General features: G+C 50.4%; 1 protein-coding gene across 1 annotated transcript in view; it reads right to left on the bottom strand.

The window, feature by feature from the left end:
- Nucleotides 1-19,344, bottom strand: part of Adamts7 (ADAM metallopeptidase with thrombospondin type 1 motif 7) — a 46,252-nt gene that overhangs the window by 14,492 nt on the left and 12,416 nt on the right. The window contains exons 4-10 of the mRNA XM_015480352.2: nucleotides 18,970-19,166; nucleotides 12,619-12,702; nucleotides 12,180-12,304; nucleotides 10,722-10,871; nucleotides 9,387-9,530; nucleotides 771-915; nucleotides 22-114 (exon numbers count right to left, since the gene is read on the bottom strand). Coding sequence (XP_015335838.1) covers nucleotides 22-114; nucleotides 771-915; nucleotides 9,387-9,530; nucleotides 10,722-10,871; nucleotides 12,180-12,304; nucleotides 12,619-12,702; nucleotides 18,970-19,166 — 938 coding nt within the window. The remainder of the gene's footprint in view (nucleotides 1-21; nucleotides 115-770; nucleotides 916-9,386; nucleotides 9,531-10,721; nucleotides 10,872-12,179; nucleotides 12,305-12,618; nucleotides 12,703-18,969; nucleotides 19,167-19,344) is intronic.

The following is a 19,344-nucleotide window of genomic DNA, read 5'->3' as shown; positions in this document are numbered from 1 at the left end:
AGGGCCAGCAGCTTCTCCTACCTTGTTTTCCCCACACCTGGTGCCGTCCACAGCTGCATCCAGCTTAGAGTGACAGGTGGTCCCCACAGAGCACCAGAGTGTGTGGCAGACATTCTGCAAGGAGGAGGCATGGGCCATATCCTCACCAGCTCCCCAGTGCCTTCACCCATGCTACCCCCTCAGGTCCCCAAGGGTCCCCTGGGCACCCCTTTGTAGAGCTGGTGTGTCATAGAGGTCTGCAGATGTGATAACCCCCAGAGGTGTCCTCTTGCTCCACCTTCCCCCATTCCCCCTCAACCATGAGGAGACATGGGGTCCCTATATGGAGACCTCCAGGCTCAAGTTTGCTGCTCAGAGCAGTCTCCAACTGTCTACACCACTCCCAGCCCCACCCACTCCTCTGAACAGATTCCCATTAGAAGTCACAGGGTCTCAGTCACATGCCTCTGGCTACAACTTCCTGCAATCTTACCCAGGACCCCCAAGTATAGTTTTGTTTGTCTCTCTTATGAGCCAGCTCCAGGGACACTGAGCAACTTACCCATGGTCCCACAGCTGGTAAATGGTTAACCCCAAATCCAGTCCTGGGTCTGTGGCCCACCTAACCCCAAGGCCTCTCTCACAAGTAGGTCACTTTATGTCTCACTGCACCAAATGGGGGCTGAGCCAGGCCAGGCAGGGTTTCTCCCAGGCTGGCATCTGCAGACTGGTGAGGGCTGTCCCCTAAGTCCTACTGCCATCCCCCATTCCCACACATGGCCCACACTCACATCCATGTCATCACAGAAAGCAGAGTAGGCCCCATATTGAAGACGGCACTGGTGGTTCACATCATAGAGGACACCAGGTGGCACTGAGGGGAAGTTGATGACATCATCGGCAGGAGGGTCGTCCAGGCACAGGCCCCACCCACGACTGTAGAGACAGAACAGGAAGATGAGGTGAGGGGTTACCTGTGCCATTAGAGAGGCCTCAGTGGGGCTGGAAGGGCAGGTGAGGTGCAAATTGGCATAGCAAACTTGTAGACCCTGTAGAAACACAACAGGCTCCCCATGTGGCTCAGCCGATCCCACAGTGATGGGCCTAGCACAACAGCCCTCCAGACCCCTGTCATCTCCCAGGGACTCCAGCCAGCTGAGATGCCCCCCACCCAAGGTCAGGCCTTGGCACAGCTATTGTCGCACTGCACTCCAGCTCTGCTGGTGCAGGCCCTCCTCCAGGTGTCGTACAGGTGCTCTTCCCTCAAAGGCCTGGATCTGCAAGCCGTTTGCATGGCCTGGTTCTGACTTCCTGCAGCCTCAGCCCCTGGCCCTGACCCTGGAGCCAGGCTGGACAAGGTCTGGAGAACATCACATCACAGTTGTCACAACAGAGGGCCTCTAAGGACCCCACCCCAGGCAAAGACCTAGGTCATCTGTGGAAGGTCAGGTCTAGGAAGTAGCCCTCCACCTCCTCTCTTTCTGAGAGAGAGCCCAGAAGCTGTCCTGCCACCTCCCCACTCCACCAGGACTGGCCTCCTTGCCTCTATTTCTCCCTATGGGCCTCTGCCTTCCTCCAGCCATTATTACCTGGCAGCGGAAGAGAGACTGGCGGACATGAGCAGGCACAGCCTATATATGTCAAGAACTCCAGCAGATATGGTCAGAAGGTGTGGCAGCCCAGACACACCACCAGCAGACAGGAGCACACTGAGGCACAGGGGCCCTGAGGAGGACATCCCAGGCCTGGCTCAGCTGCCTTTGCCTCTCCTCACTCTGTGTGTCCCTTGTGCACAACTAGATTGCCCCTAAGGGCCAGTGGCCATTCTGCTGCCTCAGCTGGGCCCTGGGCATGAATACACTGGCACAATAACCCCCCTTCTGGGCTCCCTGCTGTCCTGGAGGATCAGGAGGAAATGCCCCAGGGCCTTCTGGAGACAGCAGAAGCTAGGAGAAATGTGCCAGGCTATCAGGGATGGACTCAGGCAGCAAGGACTTGGACAGAGGCAATAGACGAGGCAGGGCCTGCAGGATGGGGGCCTTGGCCAGGCAGGAAGCAGGAGCAGAAACCTTCCAATTTTCCGGCCTGGGAGGCTAAGATGTCAGGTGTTAGGCTAGGGAGCCAAGATGAGCATAGAGTGCTAGTTGGGATGGGCAATGTCAGGGGTCACCAGACTAAGTGCAGAGGTGGTAGATCCTGGGGTCTGGCAGGGAGACAGGAGATACCTCAGGATATGGAGAGGCTGGCAGAAGATGACAGGATGGAGAAACAGGGCCATTGCCACCAATGAAGGTGTGGAGAGAGGCTTAGAGGGTGGCTGGAATACTGGAGTTCATTTTTCAGAGGTAGAGGCCAGGTAGCTGTGAGACCTGGTGTGGGTGGGTGGTCTATGTGGAGTCCTGGCTGGTGACAGGGCCCTGACCCACCTAGAGCTGCAGAGAACCCAGTGGTAAACCCTGATGAGGGCCCTGGGGGTGTTCCTGGAACCAATGGATTCCTCTAACATGGGCATGGCAAATGAGCTGCTGTTGGACACACCCTGTGCCCTGATGATGACTACATGCCAGGCTGGCCCTGGGTACATGGCTTGTGCCCTCACAATGCCTTCTCAGAGCATCCTAGGCAGAAGGCCACTGTCCTTACACACACAGAGCTCAGAATGGTCTGTCACCTGCCCTGGGTCAAGGATCCAAAGCCCAAGCTGCCAGTACCCACTCACTGTACCCACTCACTGTGTTGCTCCCGAGATAGGGCTCCTCACAGATGACCCCTGAGCCCAGCCTCAAATACTTTACCCCAGAAACAAGTTCAAAACCATGCAGCTGAGGCCTGGCAGAGAGAAAGAAGTGTCCCCAAGGCTTGCTGTGGCTCAGAGCTCCCTGGGCCTGCATGCTAGGGCAGTGTCAGCTGGAGGGACTGGGGCCAGCCTGGCCCTGGGGCCCCTCTTTCCCTCTAGTATGCTGTGACAAATGGATGTGGACCAGGGAACTTATCTGACCCTGTGGGGCATGAGGCATCCCTCACAGGACTCACTTCCCAATTCAGGGCCACAGCCGGGCCTTGGGACTGTTTGGGGAGTCAGAAATCCGAGTTCTGCTTTCTGCCCAGCTGTGGATGCTGTGTGGACTTAGGCTCCCCTGTACCCTCTTTGGGCCTCACATCCTCATCTACAAGAAGCTAATCCCAAACTACAGAAGAACAAATAGCAATGTCGACTTGGGAAAAGTTACAGGGATGGCCAGGAGCCGACCCTTCCCTCCTCTGGCGGGCCCACTGCCAGGTTCCTCAACACTACGGACTCACACCCAGATCCCCACGCCCGTCAGCCCTTCCCCTCCAGGCCCCTCCTTGTGCTAATTATAGCCGGGCTAGCAGCCCCTGAACAGGGTCACAGCAGACAATAAGTGACTTCTGGAAGGAAGCCTCACTCTCACCTGAGATTGCCAAGAGCTGCCCACCACCTGTAGGACCTCCTGTGCATTCTCTCCCCTCACCATCCCCAGGTTCTGGTCACAAAACCACTGGACAGTGGGCATCATGGATGAAGTGAAGGGCCCACCCATGACTGGTCCTCTCTCTCCCTGCAGAAACCCTGGCTTTGAGGGCAGGGATGAACAGAGCCTCCTCTCACTGACCTCCAGTTCAAGTAGAGGCTTGTGAACACCATGACCTCTGTGCTGACATGCGGTGCCCATGGCTCCCATGGGCCTGCTACTGGTGACTAGAGCAACTACCTATTGACCCCAGGGTCCCTCAAAGTTCTTCTCAGCTCAAAATGACTCTTGGGGTTCCTCAGGTCAGCTGCTTTGGATTGGCTCCAAAAATCCCCCAGACCCACTGCCAGCCCCAGAATTATTCTTTTTTTTTTTTTTCCAATATTTATTTTTCAGTTTTGGGCGGACACAACATCTTTGTTTGTATGTGGTGCTGAGGATCGAACCCGGGCCACACGCATGCCAGGCGAGCGCGCTACCGCTTGAGCCACATCCCCAGCCCCCCAGAAGATCCCTTCAGCACACCCCAGGCCCCCATGTCCCTGACCACAGCCGGGGCCCTGCCTTCTACCAAGAGCTTCCTCCTTCCTCATTGACTTTGACTTTTAGTGGGCAGCTCCAGGAGCCTTCTCAGAAATCTATCCCCGACCCCAGGAGAGGTGGGTATCCCCCTTTGCTTTCAGACTAGCCCCACAGGGCTGTCTGCCACAGCAATAATCACCTCAAATCATCATCTGTCTGCCTCCCCCAGATGGCGAGGGCCTGTGCATAGACACGAGTTCGTCTCCTTCACCACTGTCCCCCCCAGGGCTTTACATACATGGGTCTGTGGACACAGCAAGGGTGAGAGTCTGGATTCAGTTCTGTCTGGGTCTAAGTGGCCTGGTAAACAGATATCTGCAGAGAACCGGGGGATGTCGTCATCAAGTCCCACAGGGAGAGTGAATGGTCTGCATGTGCCTCTGAGAACGTCCCCAAGCCCTGCAAACACCGCTTGCCCTTGCATTTGGCACCTTTTATGAATCTCACTCATTTGGGTGGAGCCTGTCTCCTGTCCCACCCTCAGCAAAGAAACCCAAGGCTGGGGGCTGGGAAACAGATGCCACTGCCCGCTTTGGTGCTCACATCTTCCACTTTCTCCTCAGATACCCCTGCTGCCTTACACCCAGATGGGAAGGTGAAGATAGGAGCTGGCCGTGGGGAGCTGGCATTCTTCCTCTCCAGCACCCCCTACTCCGTGGAGCACACAGCTCTGTCTTTCAGCCTCTGCCCTGCTCTTCCCAGTGTCAAGGCTCTGGCAGGGCCTGCTTGGCGCAGGCTCTCCTCCCACCCTCACCCCAGGCCCGGGGCCAAGTCCCTCATACATTCCAGCAACTGGATGAGGACAGAGACTTGCCTGTCTGTCCCAGAGCCAGGGTGCTGGGTGGCACCCTGGGTGGGGCAGCTGGGAACAAGCCTGAGGGGTATTTCAGAGGTGCCTACTATCCTGATTTCCAGCCGTTCTCTCATTCTCTGCTCTGCTCCGCAGGAGGGGACACCCTCCTCTCCATCCCCAGGCCATTTCCCTAGCTCAAGTCCATGTGATATACCACTTGGTAATAGGGAAAAAGTAATTATAGCTGTTACCACTATTGACTGTTGACCATGTGGTAGGCACTGTGCTAAACGCTACATGTGTTTTTTCATTTAATCTTGATAGCAAATGCATGACCCAGACACATCATTATCCCCATGTTTGAGGCTTAAAGGATACTGTAACTTGTCTGCTAACACGGGAGGAAGCCTGGGCCAGAGTCCAGGTTCTGAAACACCCAACTACATTTTTCTCTGCTTCCAATCCCACTCCTCATTCTAGTAGGCCCTCCTCCATGGGAAGCCAGCATCTGTGCTTCTACAGTCCTAATGGGTCTGGTCACATTCCTGCTGAAAACCCACAGTGGAGAGAGCCTTCTGGAGAAATGTGGCACATCAAGCAGGCAGATTTATCTCTGCCTCCTTCCAAAGTCCACAGTAACATTTGGAGAACAAACGAGACATAAATCTACACAGGCAGAGGATATGGGAGAAGTGATGATGGCAAGTAAAAGATGTCAACAAAATTCTGAAACCAGGAAGCACATGGTCAAGCAATGGCTAACTTGGTAGAGCAATGAGAGTGGCTGCAGGTGGTTGCAGGGAGAAACCACAGAGAAGCAACCCCTGGACAGCTCAGCACTTGGGGTCCCAGGGGCCAGTAGGACTAGAAATGGAAGCCCAGTTCAAAGTCTTTAAGAATTAATTGGACCTTTGTTCCCTCTCCACCCTTGGGTGACTAAGTGACTGTCACCAACTTGCCCCAGGGTCTGGGGTCACTCTCTGAAAAGGGTGAACTAGGAAGCTCTGGTCCAGGAATGCCAGACACAGATGAAGGTCCAATGCAGAGGGTCCTACAGGGAAAGGGGACAAGTCCACACCATGAAAGGTGAGACACCCCACAAGTCCCTTGCCTTTTTGGATGCCAGAATGCTGCTGCCAGACTTAACACTCTCCCAGGAAAATACTAGAAGATTCTTCTCTGGAGACACTAAATCACTGAGAAAAAAAAAAAATGACCTTAGATACTGACACTTGAGGATTTCCCAAAGAGACAGTTCCATCTCAATCAATCTGTCATGAGTGACAGGAAAGAGACCTGGCCAAGTCCGCAGACCTCCCAACTGGTATCTCTGTCTCCTTCCATGTATGAAATACAGCCAACATGTTTAGAGAACACCTTTAACATGAAAGGAAGATGATTTTTTTTTAAATAACCCAAAGAAAACAAAAGTATTTCAGGAAGAATAAGAAGAAAAAAGAAAATCCATGTTACTGTAATCACCTCAGAAAGATAAGATATTGTAATTGTGAAATAAGAACAGGATAATAAAAGGAATATTTAGTGAATATGAAAGTTCAGAGGGTTGGTAGAGTGCTTGTCTCACATGTACAAGGCCCTGGGTTCAATCCCCAGCACTATGCACACAGTACCACACACAAAGAAAGAAAGAAAAAGAAAGTTCAGGAAATGAAAAGTACAATAGAAAAATATTTTTTAAAAAAACTAACAAGGATTGTAAGTATTTTAATAGAAGAATAAATTGCTGCTTCCCAGAAAATAGAAAGATATCAGGGGGAAAGTTTAAAAATTAGGAAGTAAGAGAGAAAAGCTGAATATGAAGGATTCCAGAAAGAAAAAACAGAGGAAAGATGATTACCAAGTAAATAATACAAGAACATTTTCAATAACTAAAGGTCATGAGTTTCTAGATTAAAAGGGTCCACTAAGTGCCCAAAAATAAAAATAAACCAAGGCACATAGTTGTGAAATTTAAAATCATCAACAAAGAGAAAGCGACAGAGAACCCTAAAAGCTCCCAAACTTCCTGAAAGGTCACATTCAAAAGCTTGGGAATCAGAACGCTCCCCAAAGCAGAGCTGCAAATTAGAAGACAATGAGAAACACCTTCTACATGCTGAGGGAGAGTGACTTCTAACCTAGAAGCTGATATCCAATCAAATTATCAAACAGATGAGAGGGAAGAATAAAGACACTTTGAGATGGGCAAACCATTTACCTCTATGCACCCTTTTTCAGAAAGCTGCTTGAGAATGTGCTTCACCAAAACAAATATAAAATCAAAAGGTAACTTCTCCCACTCTCAAAAAGTAGTATGGGATCCAGGAAAAAGGAAAACTTTACATGGCAATTTTTAGGTCAGGCCTAAAAAAGCATTCAGTCTAGACTGGAAGACAGAGGGAAATTGGAGAGAAGGTCTAAGCAACAAGGGAACTTTTATCTGGTAGGGATTATCTTCTGGAAAACTGCACTCAGGCATTTTTTAGAACTATTAGAGGATGTGGAAAGCAAAGAAAATGAAGCAAAAAAGAAAAATTACTTGTTCTTAAAAAGAAATGTCATCTTGTTACAACACTTAGTTTAGAAAAAAAATTACATAGTTATTATTATGAAGGCACTTAACAAGGACTTAATCAAAATACGTTATCACTATAGTGGGATGGGGGGGAGCAAATGTGTGTGCAGGAAATGATGCAAGAGGACGAAATCCCAACCCTCCAGATAATATCTTTAAAAAAATTGAGAAATATCAGTCTAGAAATGCTTTTTGGAAATATGAAAGTAAATTCAGAAAAAAAAGCTAGAAGAGTCAACACTGAAAGTGGTTGTTTAGAGAAAAACAGTGGGGTGGAGAGGGGTGGGCAGATGAGTTAAGGCTCCACTGTTGCCATCTTGAATTCTCAGTGTCTCTAAACTTGAGCTTTGTAAGCAAGATCATGCACAGGAGCATGTGCATGAACAGAGGAGACAGGCACAGTGTCTGCGTCCACCATTCCTTGCCATCCCATTTGCATAGAGCATTTGCTTTGCCCATGAGCACAGAATCCCAGGAGACCCACAATGTATAGAGGTTCCGTGAGCTGCAAAGCACAGACGCCAAGATGAGTTTGTTATGTCCAGGACTGAGAAAGGGGATCAACAGCCCCAGAGGCCACACTTTCCACATGAACCAGAACTTGCTTCCAATGTAGAAAGAAGTCAATGACAATCTTAAGAAACAGGAATAACAAGGAACCTGGTCATCCTTTCTTCCTTGGGTTAAGCGCCTTAGCCAATCACCACACTGTCAACTATGACACAGGATGACAGGAAAAGATGAGTTATTTTTCCTTTCGGGCTTTTTCCTCATCAGCAAGCTTGAGTATTGGGAGAATGTGCACAGATCAAAGAGGAAAATAACTCTGAAAATAACAAAATTAGTTTTGTGCCGCATATTCACTGCTCCAGTAAAATACACTCTTTGAAAGATGAACTGTGCAAATGTGTGGACATTGCATGTTAAATATTCTTTTCTTTTTTTAATCTTTTTTTTAGTTGTACTTGGACACAATACCTTTATTTTTATGTGGTGCTGAGGATCGAACCCTGGGCCTTGCACGTGCTAGGCAAGTGCTCTACCACAGAGCCACAACCCCAGCCCCTTAATTATTCTTATATATGCATTTAAAACTGGCACTAAGCCGATGTTCTGGCATCCTGTAATGCTAGTGGCTCAGGCGGCTGACTGAGGCAGGAGGATCACGAGTTCAAAGCCAGCCTCAGCAATTTAGCAAAGCCCTAAGAAACTCAGTGAGATCTTATTTCAAAATACAAAATAAAATGGCTGGGGATGGGGCTCAGTGGTTAAGTGCCCCTGGGTTCAATCCCTGGTACCAAAATAAAATAAAATAAAATAAAATAAAACTGGCACTAGGGGCTGGGGATATAGCCCAGTGGGAGAGCACTTGCCTAGAATGTGCCAGACCCTGGGTCCAATCTCTAGTACCGCATGATCGCACTGCACAAAGTGAAGATAAATAGTAAAACTATGCTAAGAATTTAAATTAAAAATGTTCTCTTATTTAGAATAACATTAAATAGGAAATACATAATATCTTTACGTATTAAGAAACCATGAAAGAAAGGAAAAAGCTTTCTATTCTGTTCCCTTCATGGCACATTTCCTGATTCTCACTGAACTGCGTGGCCAGCCCTGCTCGCCCTCCAGCCTCTTCCCCCCTAGCAATGGCTGGCTAGCCTCACTCACTGTCTTGCTGTTCCCTGAAAACCACTGGGCCCCTCCGTGTCTGCAGTCCTGGCTGGCCTTCCTCTCGCAGGGGCTCCTTTCTCCTTCTGCCTATACATTTGTGAGCTCCTGCTCATCCTCCAGGATGCAATGTGGGCGTCCCTTCCAGCAGGACCTTGAGGACCCCCCGGCCAACACCTCTCAGGCGCTCCTCCACACATCTCTTTACCCTGGCACTCTGCTGCCACTGCCTGCACCCCTTGCATTGCCTGCAACCTCATGAACAAGTGCCCAGGGCTGGGGAGGGACTTACTCGAGGAACCTGGTGATGTACTCGCGGCTGCAGCGAGACCAGGTGAGCGGAGCAGCGTCGTACAGGAGCTGTGGAGACATGATGAAAGGCTGTTTCCCAATGGGCTCGCAGTCATTGCCGTTTCCGTCATGCTGAATGCCAAAACTGTGTGAGAGCACAGGCCCCAGGGGCGGGTAAGCCCAGGGGCAGGAGGCCGCCAGGCCACCCCCCCACCCCCAGAGGCCTGCAAGGTGCACAGTCCTAGTTCCCAAGGCTGGCTCTGCCACTGAAGAGCTGTGCAACCTTGGGATAGCCACACCCCCTCTCTGCACTTCAGTTTCCTTAATGCAAAACATGGGTATGACAGTTAGTATCCCATATGGTCCTCTTCTAGGTGCACTAACCTGTGCCTGAAATGAGAGTGGGGGGCCTCAGAATGGCTCTGCTCCTGCCCCCAGAGCTGACTAACAATAGCCCTACAACTTTACTGGTGCCAAGAAGAGTCTAACAAAGGTCCTGCAACCTCCAGGTCCTCATCCCAAGGCTATGTTTTTGCAATCTGAGCTACTGTATCACAAAAAGATCTCAACATCCTTGGGAAGGACACAAGAAAAATTCTAATTCCTGAGCACCTACTATATGTCAGGCACCATGCTAGGCACTTTCAGAGCACTATCTCACTCAGCCCTCATTATCACCCCCATAGGGGCTCAGAGAGACCAAGGAACAAGCCAGCATAACAGCCAGGAAATGGCAGAATTAGGGCAGAGGTTTCTTTCTACCACAGACAGTTTCAAGGCCCTGCAGGCAAGAATGTCACCCAGAACATCTGAATGAATGACCCCAAAACTTCTGAATAACAAACTCTTATGGAGCTTGCCCCCATGGCTTTCCAATCTTCCCCCAGAGGCCAGCATTCACCAGCTAAACAGCCCGGGCTCAGGTGGCTGAGGGCCTGGGCCACACAGAGACATGAGAGTCCCAGGCAAAGATGTCAGATAAAGGGAGTCTTGGACATTGCTGGATCCAACCCCTTCAGTCTATGGGGAGCTCACAGAGGCCAGGGTCACAGAGAAAGTAGAAATAGGGACAGAGTGGGGAAGAACAGCAAAACATGCAAGCACTAAGGGCAACGAGGAGGAACAGCCAACAGCCTATGATCTGGCCCTTCTCAACCCTCTTGAAATAAGACCAGCCTCAGATCAGTCCCAGGGATGCTGGGGCAGAGTCAGGGCTCCCACCCCAGATAGTTTCCATTCCCTGGGATTCTGGGATCCATGGGGGTAGGAGCCAGTGCTCCCAAGGTGGGAAAGCAGAGTTGGGTTTGTAGTGTGGCAGTGAGGGTAGGCATGGTACCTGTGTCCGAGCTCATGGGCCACGGTGAAGGCCAGAGGGAGGCCAGTGTCCTCATTGATGTTGCAGCTGCGGTGTGGCTGGCACATGCCTGCCACATGAGACAGGCCCAGGGTTTCACAGGGATGGTTCATGGCTGCACACAAGTCCTTCCTGCACAGAGAGAAGCAGCTTTTAAGCTCACCTGGTCCAGGGCTGAAGGAGGCTGAGGAAGGACCCATGCTAACCTGGACAGAGGAAGCCAGGATGCCCCTCCCACCACTCCAAAATATCAGGTCATCAGGCCAACATGGTGGCCACTTGGGATGGCCTCACTTAGTGAGGCCTTAAGCAACTTAGCAGGTGCCCTTGTGTACACACAATCCGCTGGACACCTATCTGGGTTTGGGAAGCAGATGTGTGCCTAGAACAGTTTTGGTGCTATTCCAGCAAGGGTGCTGACAGAAGTGGCCAGAGTCCAGCAGAGGGAAAATAACCACCTGGAGCTTAAAAACACTGTCCTTGAAAGGATTAGCAGATGCCAGAGGTTGGGGAGAGGAGGGAGGGAGGCAGCTGTGACTAGAAACATGTGGCATGAGATCTCCTTCTGATGCAACTCCCTGAATCTGAATGGAGGTTATGGATACACAAACCTCAGTAGGTTATAAAACTGCACAGCACTGAACAGCACACACACAAGGTGAATATAGCACCAATGAGACCTGCGAGAGTCTGCAGATCATATCTTTGTCAACTTCCTGAGTGGGATATTATATTTCAGTTATGCAATATACTGCCAGTAGGGGAAACTGGATGGAGGGTACACAGAGCCTCTTTGTATTATTTCTGATAACTGCATGGGAATCCACAATTATTTTGAAATTTAAGACCTCAGTTGGGTGTAGTGGCACATGCCTGTAATCCCAGTGGCTCCAGAGGCTGAGGCAGGAGGATTGCAAGTTTGAGGTCAGATTCAGGAACTTAGTGAGGCCCTAAGTAACTTACCAAGACCCTATCTCAAAATTAAAAATTTATAAAAAGGACTAGGGATGTAATTCAGTGGTAAAGAGCTCCAGGGTTTAATCCCCAGAACAAAAATGAAAGAAGAAAGAAAGAAAGAAAGAAAGAAAGAAAGAAAGAAAGAAAGAAAGAAAGAAAGAAAGAAAGAAAGAAAGAAAGAAAGAAAGAAAGAAAGGAGGGAGGGAGGGAGGAGGGAGGGGAGGGAAGGAGGGAAAGAAAGAGAGAGAAGAGAGAGAGAGAAAGAAAGAAAGAGAGAGAGAGAGAGAGAGAGAGAGAGAGAGAGAGAGAATCTCCAAGTGCTGATGCAATGCAGCCTTGGGCCAGAGTTGCAAGCCTCTCCTTAAAATAGGGCTCCCTAAGAGCAGGGCTGTGTCTCCCCAGAAGGCTTTTCCCCTGAGACTCAGAGAGTCCTCCCTCAGATGCAGCCCTCCCACCCCACGCCCACCCTCCCTGTGTGGGTACCTGGTAAGCAGTATGGCAGTGTCGTGATGCAGGGGGTGGGAATCCCCCTTCATGTTGAGGCTTTTCTGCCACTTGCAGAAGCTCCTCAGGGTGTTGTCTGCATGGTGTGTGATCTTCAAGTCCTCCTGGGGGCAGAGAGGACTACTGCTCATGCCTCCCCCTGAGTTCCCACAGGGACAGGTTCAATTCTTCTCCATAGAAAGACGGGAGTCAGAGGCCCCAAGGGCAGTGGGAGGACACACAACAGCCAGGCCTCCAGCTTGACCACCCCTCCTGCTACATATCTTGGGGAGACCTGAGACCTGATAGAAGGTGAGTCAGGAACCAGAGGGTGACAGGGGACACTGGGCTCTTCCACAAAGGCCGGCTCAGGTTATGGGGCAGGAGGGCACTGGAAGCCAATGCCCATTGCCATGGATCCGGATGGGGCACCTCTCACCTCCTCATTTTCTAGCAGGATCAGGCGCACAATGGTGATGTGGATAGGGTTCCCAATGCTGGGGTGGTGAAACAAGCCGGCCACCTGTCCAAGAGATGGGTGGGTCAGGCTGTAACCAGGATGTAGGCAACCAACACCCATCCCAAAACATGCAGGGGATGCAGGCCACACACACAGGTGCACAGAGCTGCACGCACAGTGATAGATGCACCCGCACCAACGCATACCACACACACAAGCAGTACAATAACCCAGGGAGCACAGGAAGGCCTCCCAGGCCTCCTCCTAGCCCCGCAATCTGTCCTGAGCACCAATTTGGGATCTGCTTTCAAGTGCCAATCCCATCTCCACCCAGCACAGGCAACTCAGACCTCCAAGTGTTGCTTGATTGGCTCCTGTCAGGGCCCTGGCTCTGCCCTTGGGGCCTCTTACTCCCGTCTTTCTATGGAGAAGAATTGAACCTGTCCCTGTGGGAACTCAGGGGGAGGCATGAGCAGTAGTCCTCTCTGCCCCCAGGAGGACTTGAAGATCACACACCATGCAGACAACACCCTGAGGAGCTNACCTGGAGGTTGCAGGACCTTTGTTAGACTCTTCTTGGCACCAGTAAAGTTGTAGGGCTATTGTTAGTCAGCTCTGGGGGCAGGACAGGGGTGGGTACAGGCCTGCAAAGTCTCCCACTGCTCTGCCATCCTGTCCTCCTTGAGGCTTACAGCCATGGGGCCATGAAGACAGGTGTACATGTCTGCTGGAGGCCCCCATGGCTACATGGAGGATCCCTACTGAGTCCCATGAGAGAGGGTCACCCCAAGAGATAGAAGGTGCACTAAGGTGCAGGGGAAAGGGAACAGCCATCTGTTTTTTGTTTATTTGTTTGTTACTGGGGATTGAACTCAGGGGCACTCAACCACAGAGCCACATCCCCAGCCCCATTTTGTATTTTATTTAGAGACAGGGTCTCACTGAATTGCTTAGTGCCTTGCTTTTGCAGAGTGTGGCTTTGAACTTGCAATCCTACTGCCTCAGCCTCCCAGGCCACTGGGATTACAGGCGTGGGCTATCTATTCTTTTAAAACACCCACAGAACAAGAAGCCAGTCCACAACTGGGGACAGCTGCTGGGTTCCCAGTGGGCAGAGATGGCAGCAGAGGTTGGTTGTGAGGTGACCTCCAGCAAGAAATCTAGAAACATAATACTCTTCCAGTAGGTGGGGCTGTGCCCTCCAGGCCAAGCTTCTACCCTCAAGATGAAGGAGACGCTCACTGTTATACAAAATTACATATAAGATGGTATGAGGGGGAAGGCAAAGAAAAAAAAAAAAAGAGAGAGAAATGTGTTACAGTAGATGGGGTAGAGACAGGGGAGGGGAGGGAAGGGGAGTGGAGGTGATGGAAGGGGAGGGGGGATAGGAAGGGGATAGGAAGGGCAGCAGAGTACAACAGACACTAGTATTGCTGTATAACCAATGTGATCCTGCAATCTGTACACATGGAAAAATAAGAATTCATACCCCATTTGAATCAAATGTATGATATATGATATGTCAAGATCATTGTAATGTTTTGAGCAACTAATAAAAAAATAATACTCAAATGGACAATATGTTTTTAAAAATAAAAAACACGAACAGGGAAAACAAACCCCATGAAAAGGGCACGAGAGCCCCTGATCACTGGAGTGGATGACACTTTCAAGGTCAGACATGGTGAAGAGAAACATGCCACGTGCCACCATGTTCAGGCTAGAAACCCAGGAGCCCCTCACCACCCTTCTCCCCCACATCCAACTAATTCTGTCTCCTGAGCGTTGCCTGAGTCTATCTCTTTGCTTCTGGGCCACTGCCCAGAACAAGTGCCAGCATCTCTTCTCTGATGTGCTGTTGAGTTCTCCTACAACTCTCTCCATACTTTGGCTCCTCCAGGCCACCTATAGACTGGTGGCTCAGTCACCTCTCTTTGAAATGCGAACCCAATCACACCATGCCTTCCTTAAGACAATGAATCTTCACAGTCCACAGGGTAAGGCAAAAGTTCCCAGTCTAGTCTATGGGCCTCTTTGGTCGGACACCTGCCCTCCTTTCTGGCTTCCCCTCACCTCATGCCACTCACTCGCTGCTTCCAACCACTGTGTCTTTCTCTCAGAATCCCATGACTCTTCCTAACACAGGGCCCTTGCACATGCTGTGCCCTCAGCCTGGAACAGCATCCTTTCTATCTCCCCTCATCTCATCTCTCACCCAGTCTCCAGCTCTCCACCCTCCATCATGCCAACTGGGGAGCCTCTATTCCATCTCCCAATAAATATCTGCTGAATGAATGAATGAATGAATTTTGGGCACTTGCTAAGTATTTCCAATGCATTATATCATTTAAAAGAAACAGTACAAAATGAGAAAAAGTACCCTGAAAAAAAGATCAAAAGAATAAGTCTTTCAGGGGCTGGGGTTGTGGCTCAGTGGCAAATGCCTTGCCTAACATCTGTGAGGCACTAAGTTTGATCCTCAGCACCACATAAAAATAAATAAAATAAAAGTGTCCATCTAGAACTAAAAAAAAAAAAATTAAAAAAAGAATAAGTCTTTTAGAAACTATAGACAGGCAAACTTGGCACCAGCACCCAACAAAGTGGTTCTAGAGGACAAGGAGTTCCTGAGGGTCTGCTAGGACCTGCCTGACAAATGACCCATCCTGTCCTGAGCCAGGGCTGGGGACAGCTTAGTACCACCACAGAGCAGCACATATAACAGTTCTCATTGTATGCCAGGAAATACGGAGGTTAAGAAAGGCACTGGAAGACACTGTAGAGAGAGAGGGTCATTACAGGTTGATCAACTCAACCAAGAAGTGTTTGTTAACAACCTAGAGTCAGCGTGGGGGATAACTGAACAGGGGAAGTCAAGCCCCCATTCTAGTACAGGCAAGAGAATAAGCCAAGGATGGGCAGTGTTCACGGAAACAAGATCTGGGGGTTAAAGGTGACCACAAGCTCCCAGTGAGCAGAGAGTAAGACAAAAGCCCCTCAAAAAGGTCTGTGACCTCAACAAAAATGAACAGAACTGGGAGTTAAAATGGGATGGAGGGAGACCTGTCTTGCTATGCTTGGAACAGAATCACCTAAGCTCCAGAACTCAGGTCTGGATCTGACACAGAGAAGAAGGGGCTTACAGCGAAGAGGAGTAAGGCTGCCCTGGAAGTGGCTGAGAGGTTGCAAGGTCACAAGGAGCAGCAGTTAATGGTGGCTGAGCGCTGCATGGATGGTCCTTGTGCTGAGAGATCTATCTTCATTATGCCATTTAACCCTCTTACTTCTAAGGTAGGGATAATTACCTCCATTTTACAAATGAAGCAACTGAGGCTCAAAGAGAGGGGGAAGCTGGGATCAGAACCGAGGGTGGACTGCTTCACAGTCCCTGTTCTTACTTCTTCTAAATTTGGAAAACGCTGCCTGCCTATTCCCTTGAAAATTCTCAGCACTCTACACATATCAGTTTTGAAGGCTCTGAGTAGTCCTGCCCTGGAGAATTGGCTTCTACTTTGTTGTTTTGTTGTTGTTGTTAGTTATCCATGACAGTAGAGTATAATTTGACTTATTTATACAAAAATGGAGTGTATCTTAGTCTAATTAGGAGCCCAGTTTTGTGGTTGTACATGATGTAGAGACTCACTGAGGTAACCTTGAACCCAAGTCCCAGGTCCAGCTCTGCCACTTATTAGCTGTGTGCTGTTGGCCTCGCTGAACCTTTGTTCCCTCAACTGTAAAATGGGATGAGGCTTAGAAGACAGGTAGGTAAGAAACAGGAAACAAGCAGCAGATGTTCACAGGCTCCCGCCCGAACCTATCAGGCCTCATGGTGGGAGCCCTCAGACAAGCCTGCCTCAGATGCTGGCTGCATGAGCCCCGTGGCCCTCCCTCTCAGGCAGACTGCCAAGTATCCAGCACTGCAGGGCTCAGAGGGGCTCCCACTCTGCTGGACTCCCACCAGTGCTGGACTCTTCAGCTCAGGAAAGCCTGATATAGTCAGAGCAGGTGAGCATGAGCCCAGGACAGAGCTCACAGAGCCAATGTGTGGACTCTACGAACCTGAATAAGGGAGGCTGAAAGAGGCCAGGCCCTGGAGCAAAATGCCTGACGATGGTCACCCAGGGGATGTCGTGAGGGAACCTGTATGACTGGCTGGTCTCACTCTGCCCAAGACCTGGGCCCTGGGGAACTCAGAAAAGGTAAGTTGAGACAAACCTCATTCACTGATGGTGAACAGCCAAGCTCCTGGCTTTTTCAGACTGAGCCCCCAAGTGGCGTCAATGGGAAGAAGAGGACCTCAGGGCCTCAGAAACTGACCAGGCCCTGCTATCCAGCAACAGTCCTCCTGCAGCCTGCATTTCAGTGCTTTCCCCTCTCTGGCAGACGACAGGCTAGATAGAGAGGCTTCGGCAGGGCCTTCAGGGCTGAGAATACCAGACAGAAGGCTACAGCTTTTACTGCATAAGGAACAAGAAGCCAAAGAAGGTGGCCACGTCAAGGAAGAACTGGCCCAGGGCTGCCTTTGCTGATGAGCACTTGAGCAGCTCGGCAGGTGGAGAACAGCACAGCCATAGCCCCTCCCTTGGAGCCCCAGGCTTCCCCACTGTGAATCGGGTGGTCAGATGCTAGATGGCTCAGAGGGCACTTCCCTTAGGGTTGTAGCAGGTGAGGGGCTAGTGCAGGGGAAGTAGCAGCATAGGACACTGGCCCCAGGGTTCCCTTAGACATCACCCAGCCACATACATGCCCCTCACCTTGCTCCCCACCACCAAACCTGGAGAAGAAACAGAAAGAGGGTTGAGTGGCAGCCTGCCCAGCAGGTGGCCTGCTCAGAATGCCAGAAGCAGAGATCTTTCTTCCAGGAAGCAGCCTGGCAGCCTGTGGGCTCCCACCTGCCCACCTGGGGAAGGGGTAGCTGGGAGAGAGGGCCTGGCTCTGCAGGTGGCTCTGGGAATTCCTAGCCCCATTCAGCCACAGTGTCCCACCCAAGTAAGACTGGGGAGACCTGGGCTCCCAAATGGCTCCACCTGGCCATGCTGTGTGACCTAGCAAGTAGGTCACCTCTTAGGGCCTCTGTTATATCAACTGTCACGTGAGGTGAGGTCAAGAGCAATGTCCCATCAACTATGGAACGACCCTAGGTGTTCATCCTTTGATGGACAAAGAAAGTGTGGTATATACCCACAATGGAGTTTTATTCAACTGTAAGGAAAAATGAAATTATGGTATTTGCAGGAAAATGGATGGAACTAGAGACCATCATATTAAACAAAATAAGTCAAACTCAGAAGGTTAAGGGTCAAATGTTTTCTCTAAAGCAAAAGCTAGAGAGGAAAAAGGAAAACAAAGGTTGGGGTGGATCTTCTAAAATTCAAAGAGACATCAATAAAAAAAATGGGATCAAGAGGTGAGAGGTGGGGAGGGAGGGGGAAATAGTGGGGAGAGATATTGTTCAAATTATATTGTTATATTGTGTGCATGTATAAATATGTAACAATAAATCCCACCAATATGTGCAACTATAATGCACCAAGAAACAAAAAGAAAAAGAAAGACATAAATAAAAAGCTGGGTGCAGTGGAGCATGCCTATAATCCCAGCAGCTTGAGAGGCTGAGGCAGGAGGATCATGAGTTCAAAGCCAGCCTCGGCAATTTGGGGAGGCCCTAAGCAACTCAGCGATCCTATTTCTAAATACATTTTTAAAAAGTGGGGAGGCTGAGGATTTGGCTCAGTGTTTCAATCCCAGGTATAAAAATAATAAAAAATAAAACACACACACACACACACACACATGCGTGTGCACAGTGTTCCAATCCCACAAGGTACTGTCATCCCGATTTCACAGATAAGTAATGTGCCCCGAGGTCACCAGCTAGTAGACCACAAAACTGAACAGATGCAACTCTACTTCGTGCTGATGTATCAGGCAGGATCTGGTCTGATTGGGCACGTCTGTGTCCCCAGAACCTATCACAGATCTTGATACAAAGGAAAAAGGTGAGTGTTCAGGGCAGGGTAAGTGAACTGGCCAGGCACAGGGTTGTGGCTTCCCCGTCTCCCCAAATGCCAGCTGAGCCAGTAAGATGGCATCACACCCTGTGTTGTCATAGCAGCACTCACCAGTACCTGAGTGGTCAAGGACACGGTGGGAACATGCTGTGCAGCTAGATGATGTCTAAGGGAGCCATGTGGCCAGTGTCCTGTGCTGCTGTTCTCTCCAAGTGACCCCCTGCCAGCCTTCCTGCCCTGTACCCTGCTTTGTAATCCACCCCCAACAACACTCACTGTGCCTCCCCCATGACACTGCCGCTGCCTGCCGCAGCCTCACCATGTTCATGATGGTCAGCACGTAGCTCTCCACTTGCGGCTGCCCGTGGTATTCCACCATTTTGGCATCAGCTACCACCAGGGTCTCCACCCACTTCTCTTTGCTGACAGAGCGCTGGTGCAGACGCCTCGGTCGATGCCGCTGCCACTGATGCCGCTGCTCCCAACGCTCACGACGAGGCTCCAGCTCCGGGGACACTGTGGGCCCCAGACAGGTGGAGTTAGCTGGGCCCAGGACACATGTCTCTAGGGCTTCTTCTTAGTGAGCTCTCTGGCACAGCAGGAACAGCACTGGGATCAGAGACAGAGACCTGGATGCCCCCCTGGGTCCGTCCTAGGTCTGTGCTGACAGATCACTGTGCTGTCTGCCTGGTCA

Source organism: Marmota marmota, unplaced genomic scaffold (genome assembly GCF_001458135.2).
Source record: "Marmota marmota marmota unplaced genomic scaffold, marMar, whole genome shotgun sequence".
NCBI classification, from domain to species: Eukaryota; Metazoa; Chordata; class Mammalia; order Rodentia; family Sciuridae; genus Marmota; species Marmota marmota.
This window is presented reverse-complemented; position numbering and strand designations above follow the sequence as displayed.